Source organism: Eucyclogobius newberryi, unplaced genomic scaffold, assembly GCF_026437365.1.
Source record: "Eucyclogobius newberryi isolate DKJ021-1_F unplaced genomic scaffold, fEucNew1.0.hap1 SCAF_2, whole genome shotgun sequence".
In the NCBI taxonomy this organism is placed as follows: domain Eukaryota; kingdom Metazoa; phylum Chordata; class Actinopteri; order Gobiiformes; family Gobiidae; genus Eucyclogobius; species Eucyclogobius newberryi.
The window spans coordinates 19289587-19298750 of NW_027315834.1; the positions used below are offsets into that span (position 1 = coordinate 19289587).

Consider the following 9164-nt stretch of genomic DNA (forward strand, 5'->3'; position numbering starts at 1 on the left):
ACAGTATCATTATTGTTGTTCAGCTAAATAAAGAAGTCCAGGTATTTATATTGCATACATATTTTACTTGTATTAAGCATCAAATGAATCAAAATATAAATGATGCAAAGCAAACTCATTACAGTCACAATGTTTCTGTATATGTTTCACCATTCAGACAGAACATTGTTAGATCACAAAGCTTTAATTCAAACACACTATCTGTAATAGCAAATACTGTGTGATCTAGCTGAAGCAACAACCTTTATTTTCTCTCTGAGTCTGTCCTCCCAGTCCTTGGACCAGTCCCGGCTTCTTTCCAAGTTTTCATATCTAGTGGGTAATTTGTCCAACTCTTTTACTTTCTCTGGAAGGTCAAAGGTCAAGCCTGCTTTCTGAATCACTGACTGAAACTTGGCTGGAGATGCTGTTGCAAAGTAACACCTGAAAAAGATGCAGTGGAACGTTTTCAATATACATGCTACACTTTTATGGTAACCAAGAATTATTGATGTTTTGTGAAGAAGTCTGACCTTAACAGCCCATGTTTGTGGGGGCAGTGGTAGTGGTGCCACACTGCGACAGCAGTGTGTGGACACAGTGTATATTGGTTCTCCTCCCAACATCTCTTTATAGTCTCAAGGATCCCGTCATCACTTACTGTTCCAGTTGACAGCAGTTGAGAGAGCTAAGTAGTAATGGTACATTTTAGCAGAAGGACTCAACTTGACTACGAGACAAAAGTTTAATTGTACCAATTTGCGGTGGTTTGCTGGCAGAATGTGGCTATGTGAATTCTGAAATTCATCCATTAGTTTCTTTACACAAGGTCCATCTTTGTCAAGCAGAAGCCAGAATACCCTCTCCATGTTGTATGGGTCCTTTACAATTCACAGAAAACCACAAATACATCATTTAAGAACAGAGGGCCTAGTTTTTGACAACTATAATACTTATCCTTTCAAAGTGTTAGTTGACTGAATACATTTCTTAGTATAATTCATACATATTGAATATCTGTCTGTGGTTTGGGGACACAGAGCCAAGAGCACCAATGTATGTTGATAAACTTGACCAATATTGTCCACCATGTCACAAAGTCAATATTTATGTTGACATACCTGAATGTCTATTGCAGGGGCCAAGGTTTGAGAGACATTTGGTGCCATGGAAAAGTCCCCTTTGGTGACTGTCCTGTGGACAATATCATTAGAGTTCACCATAGCCACAAGTCTCAAGGGCAAACCCATCTGCTTCACAATGTAACCAGCTAAGACAAACAAACCACACAGAATTTGTTATTAGAAGTTATGATCACTTAATCACATTTACAACTGAGAACAGCAAGTTCATAATAAAATTGAGTTTCACCAGCGATGTTTCCTGCCCCTCCAGTGGGAACCACAACCTCCAGCTCTGGGAATGTTTGTAGGTCCATCACTTGGTCCAAGTCGGTGAGCTGAAGATATGCATAGATAAAGTGCACAAGCTGGACCATGATTCTGGACCAGTTCACTGAGTTCAGGCTCATGAGACCGTAAGATTTGACAAGGTCTTGGTCAGCAAACAGGCGGCGTAAAGGCTGATCAATGTCATCTGAGCAACCGTCTGCTGTGGACACACACAGTAATACACACAACAGTTTCAAGACCCGCTTTAGTAAAAACTTTAATATTACTGCTTTTAGTGAAATACCTGCAAAAACATGGATATTATCCTCTAGAGCTGTTATCATGTATTTCTCTTGAACTGGAGTAATGCGTCCTCTTGGATAAATGACCATCACATCCAACCCAGACAAACCCTTGGCACTTTGGATAGCAGAACCTCCAGTGTCTCCTGAAGTGCCTGATAAACCATCCATATACAAAATTACAAACTATAATATGTTACAAAACAGGCCCTATATTTATCCTTCTCTATGAGGGTTGTTCCCATTCATTTATTTATTTAAAAGGATTTTTAGGCTTTATTAGACAGGATGGCTGAGCATCAAATGGGGGTGAGCGAGAAGGGAGGATGTGTCAGAGCCGGGATTCAAACTCACGACACTGTTCGAATCCCGGCTGCACGTGGAGTCTAGCATGGACACTCAAAAGATGCTTTAATTATTTATTCTTTACACTTTACAGTGATCATTTTACTTCTTTAATCAATCATCGTATACTAATATGTTTATTAGACTACGCAAACAAAAGACCAGATATGTGAAGATACAAGAGTGATTTGTACTGGTAAAAACCAAGGCATCCATTTTAGAAAAGTTAAAAAGCCTTTATTCCATCTTGGCTATAAAATACTAAATGATCCAATGTGTTTTTCAGCCAACATGATCTTCCTCAGGGCTCAAGGATGGTATGAAATCTTCAAATAAACTTGATATTCTTTGTGATACATTCAAATCCCCAGTAGATGCCACTATTTTGAGGTACAATTTTGGTGGAGCTTTGTGCTGGGACTGTGAGGCCTCATTGTTTCAAGAGGCTTAATGTCTTAACCATTACTACCTGAGATATAGATAACATTTTAGAACAGCATTTCATTATTCCACCGGAGTAGCAGTGCTTTTTGAGATGTCAACATATGTTTGTGGTTTGAGTAGATTTCTTCTTAAATTCAATACATTTTATTACGGTGTAGATGCTGAATCTGATCAATTTAATTTACACTGATTAGTCTGTGTTAGAAAATCAAAAACTGAATAGAAAGTTTTGCAAATATATTAAGAACATAAACCCACAATTTCATGACAAAGGTATTCACATTGTAGTACACCCCACTCAAATTATTCATTCAGATCATCCAGATTTCTATCAAACCTGTGATGGTTCTGCAGCTTGTACAGAATCCACCTGAAGTAAATTCAACAGACGGGTCCTGATCTGGAGCGGTATAACCTCTTTATGGGGTTCATTTCATCTCAAATGAAACAAACCCAAAACAACCAAAGCTGTAACTCAAACCAGAATAATCTATCAGAACAATGGATTTAGTAAGAGAACTTAGTCCAAAAGAGACACTAGGCGCGTTGGTGTTTAGCTGCAGCTCGCCTTAATGATCGAAGTGTCCAATGAAGGTGAAGAAAAAACACCCAGCAGCCTCGTGCAGACCGGAAACTTCACCGTCGAGCAACTCTGATCTGATCTGCCGTTTTTACTTATCCCAAAAGCGCCTAGTGACTCACAGTCCAGATCACCCGGTCCATCATTATCTGGTGCCATCATAATTACATTTAAAGACTTAAAGAGGGTGTGAAAATGTATTGAAGTCACAGTACATACAAAATATAAAAGTGGCTATACAGTATTTGGACTTCTGAAACTTTTCCACATTACGACCACAAACTTTATTGTAAATTTTTTTGGAAGAGCAACTCAAAGTGGCACACAATAGTGAAGTAGAAGGAACATTTTACATGATTTCCAGATTTCCAGATTTGAAAATAAATCAAAATCTGAAAAGTGCAGCATGCAAAGGTATTTAGTCCCTTTTCCTCGAGTGCGGCAAATTGCTGTCAGACGTTGCCTGATGATTACTGAAAGAATGAAAGTTGACCTAATGATTCCACCTGTGTGTAATCTCATCTCAGTATAAATGCAGCTGTTCTGTGAAGGCCACAGGAGTTTATTAAGAGAATGTTGGGGAGCAAACAGCATTATGAAATCCAAGGAACACACCAGGCAGGTCAGGGAGATGTATAAAGCAGGGTAGGTTATAAAAAGATTGTCCAAGCTTTGAAAATCTCATGGAGCGCCGTTAAATCCATGGATGGATTTAATGGAAAGAGTATACCACAACTACAAACCTACCATGACAAGGCCGTCCATCAGAACATACAGGCCGAACAAGGAGAACACTGATCAGAGATGCAGCCAAGAGGCCCATGTAACTCTGGAGGAGCTGCAGAGATCCACAGCTCAGGTGGACAGGGAATCTGTCCTCAGGACTATTAGATGTGCACTACACAAATCTGGCAGAGTTTATGGAAGAGTGGCAAGAAGAAACACCTATAAGAAGTCCAACAGGGACAGTGAAGCTGCTCAGAAAGCCACAGCTCAGTTTAATTTGGAATAGGCCACAAACAAATGAGAACAGTCTTGTTAGCTGGACAATCACAGATTTATTTAAAATATCAGTTTCTTGTTAGCTCTTGCTGCTAAGTTGCAAGAATTGCTGTGCCGATTGAAAACATTACAATGAAATGTATTGTTGTTAATGTGCCTGCCTGATGTCCACATCGCTCCATACTTGCTTGAAGCACAGAGAGATGTCTGTGGTGAAGAGTGGATCAAAACATTCTGAAAAGATTGAACACTTTGCACCCCAGCGGCTCGTCAAATGTGCAATTGAAATGCGCAAGTGCGAGCATTGGGACAGGCTTCTACAATGAAATATAAATAAAACAAAACATATTCATGTGTTAGAATGGCCCAGTCAAAGTCCAGACCTAAATACAATCGAGAATTTGTGGCAAGATCTGAAAACTGCTGTTCACAAAAGCTTGAGTTGTTTTGCGAAGAATGAGCAAAGCTGGTAAAGACAAACCTCAAAAGGTATTGACTCACATGGCTTTCTCAAGCTGCACTTTCTTTTTAAATCTGGATATTATGTAGAATATCCTTTCACTTCACAATTGTCTGTCATTTTGTGTGGCTCTTTCAACAACAAAAAAAGCCAATGAAACGTATTCAAGTTTGTGGTCGTGACGCAACAAAATGTGGAACAGTTCCAGTTTCTGTATGAATACTTTTGCAAGCCACTGTAATAACATAGTCTTTAGTCCTTACCTACAACAACAGTGGCCCTGCGATTCTCCTTCTGCAAAAAGTAGTCAAGGAAGCGTACAGTGCAAGTCATAGCCAAATCTTTAAAGGCCAATGTGTCTCCATGAAAGAGCTCCAATACAGACAGACCATCTTTCAGTCGTGCAATCTTTACCACCTCAGGTACCGAGAAACCAGAGAGAGCAGCATTCACCAAGCCTGGGAGAGAGAAATACAATCAGCTCAAATGTGTTCATAGATTAGCATTTTCTTCACTCAATAATCAATGTTAACAAGACTTTTCCACATTTGGCCAAAGTGGAGTCATAGAGATTATGCCGGTGACAGCGTTCTAAATTTTAGCAGTGAGTGGCAAAAACGAATGAGAAAAGCAGATAAATAACTGAAACTCTGCAGCTCACATTTATCACGGGTACAGACTTTGTGATCATACATGGGTCTACTTTCTCTCTGTTTTTGGATCCGTGTGTTGAAGAAATGAATTGTTGTGAGGCAAGCTGAATTTCAGCAATTGGAAGATAATGTAGTACATTTTATTTTTTAGAAATAAACAATTATAAAATTAGTCTACAAACTACCTGACAAACCTTACAAATGAAAAACTGGATTGGATTTAGATTCAATGCAGGAAAAAATGAAGCATAGATGCATTGCACTTTCAGCTCACCTTCTAGATCGTCTCTAGGTATAAGTTCTGATGGAATGAACAGCGAGGCCACTTCGACAACTAGTTTAGGATATGAGAGGTTCCTCCAGCTCCTCAGGGTATCTGGATTCAGCACCGGGAGACTTTCCGGCATAAACATACCCCCGTCTGGAGCAAACCCAGAGAACAAGACATCACGGAAGTCCCATCCGCAGACCTCACCACGAGTGCTGCAGTACCTCATGCTGACCTGTCAAAATGGGCCAACAAAAAGAGTGTACCATGTGATAAATCTGTATTAGCATTATTAAATACTTAAATCTGAGATGTTACGTGCATACACCTTCAGGGAAGAATACAAATGTGTAATTATTATTCAGCCAGTAAAACTGTCAGTTCACCAAATGTACTTTTGAAAACTCTAAATAAAATAACTCACTTCTTTATTTTTCTCAGTCCGTTACAGTAAGTTCCTCATACTGTGTTGTCCTGTGTGAATGAAAGGACCAGTGAACTTTAGAGCATGTCTTTAAAGCAATGCAAAGTCACCTGTAACCTACTGATAAAAGATCATAAATACATGTTTCAGTCCAAAGACACAGGACACTCTCTGGGCTGAGCAGCAAACTAGTTACACTCAACAATACGTAAATGTATTGTAGTCTGTGACAAGTGCAAGTGTTTGCTAGCGGAGTCTGATTTACATTTACTGATAGGCCCAATAGAGCTCTGGATTGTGACACCTAATGTTAAATCAACATGGATTTGAAAATGCTTAAAAACTAAACCAAGCATTAATCAAAACATATTCTGACTCTATACAGTCATACAGCATTTACACGTAGTGGCCAATGGTAGTGGCCCTGCAGTTTAGCAGGTTGTTATTTTGTTTACTTTTTTACTGTTTTGGCTAATGTATCGCTATGGACATTTAGCAAACCAACAACAAACATGGTGGATTGCTATGGTAACGGCATGGAACCAGATAATGGCCTTCAGTGTTGGCGAGAGTTGCTAGCTTTAAGCTAAGCCGCCTGCTAGCCACTGACCAAGCGCCACGCGACGTCCAAACTCCTGTCACTTCGGTCCAATGATTAAAACATGTTGGCAAACTGCTCCTTATAAAAATCCATAAAAATGTGCTTGCGCTCAGAAAACCTCGGCAAAGTGGTCCGCCTTTTAGGAGGCGATGGTAATGTATGGTAATGTACGGCCCGCATGAGAAAAGCTGTTGCGCGTGTTTTCCTGCTAACTACGGTAATCGTAAAAAGCACGGCAGTGGTCAGAGAAAGTAACTTCAGAATGGTCAGAATGGTCAGAATGGTCAAAACCTAACAAAAGCTTTAGTGTTTATCAGCCATCCCTCTAAAACCAGGTTTACTCAGTCTTATATTTAACAAATAAAATCTAGGCGGGATTTAAAATCTGATTTCCTCTGTGCAGACCTGGTTTCTACTTACTATTAGGGAGTGTCTACAGAGCCGCGGAACTGCCATGTTATTTTGTGTCGCAGCTCCTGATTCTGCTAGGCTATTTAACCGCGCCGGGTCAGGGTTTAGGGGTTAGCCATGAGGCTATTCTGCAGCCACTGCCTATAATTAAGAGTAAAACAGACATCAGAGTCCAAAACTAGACTTTCAGCATCACAAATGCTCCAGCCAATTGTTTGTATTCCAGAGGGTTCAGGATCAAACTCAGTTTTAAACGGCATTTTTTCAGGCGTTTTTGGTCAAATTGATCCCAGCTTCATAATCATGTGCAATACTATCAGTCATGTGCAATACTGTGACCTAATGTCAATCATCCTGGTGCAAAATGTTCTGTCCATATAACAGCTGTAAATAAGAGTTTTTTTTTATTTTATTTTTATCAAGAGTATAAGTTAATTGTTTTTTTTATTATTATATTTCTGTGCCAAATCTGTGTTGCAACAGATTTGTGGAACAAATGAAGGTCATCTTATCTTACGGGTTGAGAATAATCAGCGAATAGCCGAACATATAATCAATGTGTACGCAGCTTTAAATTCACTAAAAATGTAATGTTACATGTTGTCAAGGAAAAACCTGTCATCTGTGTTGATGGCCTCTTCTTGTCGTGTTGTTGATATGGTTATTTTAGCACATCCGGGCCTTGGGGACCTCTGGATGAAGGGAAGTCACATGAGGTTCCTCCTGGTTACGGTCTGCAGTGAGGCGGCCTCTCATGCGAGCGGACTATGAATGCTCTCTCAAACAAATTTACAGGGTAATACCTTGCTTGGTTTTAATGTACACGTGCAAAAATATAAAACATATAATCAAATGCAATACAAAAATGTGTTCAGACTGGAAAAATGCAATGCAATAGATGTTATCCAATGCACTTACCCTGAAGCACAAATGAGAGCGACAACTCTTCAATAAACAGATCAATACAACATTGGTGTATAATTTGGGGTTTTAGCTTTTAAAAATCAAATAGAGCTCAACATACATTTCTCATTCAGCAATAACAACTATAATTGTTGTTTACAGTCCAAAAACAGGTCTGACTTACTGCCGGCAATGCGAACACAGCTCCTGCTCCGGTCATACAGGGACCGGACAGCCCTGAGCAAAGGGCCCCGGACCCCGTACTCCCGGAGCACCCCCCAAAGGACACCCCGAGGGACACGGTCAAAAGCCTTCTCCAGATCCACAAAGCACATGTGGACTGGTTGGGCAAACTCCCATGAACCCTCGAGCACCCGATGGAGGGTATAGAGCTGGTCCAGTGTTCCACGACCGGGACGAAAACCACCCTGCTCCTCCTGAATCCGAGGTTCGACTATCGGTCGGATTCTCCTCTCCAGTACCTTGGAATAGACCTTACCCGGGAGGCTGAGGAGTGTGATCCCTCTGTAGTTGGAACACACCCTCCGGTCCCCCTTCTTGAACAGAGGGACCACCACCCCGGTCTGCCAGTCCAGAGGCACGGTCCCCGAACGCCACGCGATGTTGCAGAGACGTGTCAACCAAGACAGTCCTACAACATCCAGATACTTTAGGTACTCAGGGCGGATCTCATCCACCCCCGGAGCCCTGCCACCGAGGAGTTTGCGGACAACCTCAGTGACTTCAGCTTGGGTGATGGATGAGCCAGCCTCCGAGTCCCCGGTCTCTACTTCCTCTTCAGAAGACGTGACTGAGGGATTAAGGAGATCCTCAAAGTATTCCTTCCACCGTCCGACGACATCCCCAGTCGAGGTCAGCAGGCCTCCACCCGCACCGTAAACGGTGTTTGTGAGACACTGCTTCCCCTTCCTGAGGCGCCGGACGGTTTGCCAGAATTTCTTTGGTGCCGACCGATAGTCCTCCTCCATGGCCTCCCCGAACTCCTCCCAGGCCCGGGTTTTTGCCTCTGCGGCAGCACGAGCCGCGGCTCGCTTGGCCTGCCGATACCCGTCGATGACCTCCGGAGACCTACAAGCCAGAGTGGCCTGATAGGCCTCCTTCTTTAGTCTGACGGCATCCCTTACTTCCGGTGTCCACCACCGGGTTCGGGGGTTGCCGCCACGACAGGCACCGGAGACCTTGCGACCACAGCTCCGAGCAGCCGCATCAACAATGGAGGCGGAGAACATGGTCCACTCGGACTCAATGTCCCCAGCCTCCCCCGGGACATGGGAGAAGCTCTCCCGGAGGTGCGAGTTGAATACCCTACTGACAGAGGGCTCCACTAGACGTTCCCAACAGACCCTCACAATGCGCTTGGGTCTGCCAAGTCTGTCCGGC

General features: G+C 42.2%; 1 protein-coding gene across 1 annotated transcript; it reads right to left on the reverse strand.

Annotated features, from left to right (window-relative positions):
* Positions 1–44: 44 nt before the first annotated feature.
* Positions 45–5970, reverse strand: thnsl2 (threonine synthase-like 2). Its single transcript, XM_072454103.1, has 9 exons — positions 5849–5970; positions 5431–5659; positions 4767–4961; positions 1675–1827; positions 1351–1590; positions 1101–1249; positions 735–860; positions 513–667; positions 45–423 (listed from the first exon to the last, which is right to left on the reverse strand). Exons 2-9 carry the CDS (start codon positions 5651–5653, stop codon positions 198–200), a joined length of 1467 nt encoding a protein of 488 aa, XP_072310204.1. The 5' UTR covers positions 5654–5659; positions 5849–5970; the 3' UTR covers positions 45–197.
* Between the last annotated feature and the right edge of the window lie 3194 nt (positions 5971–9164).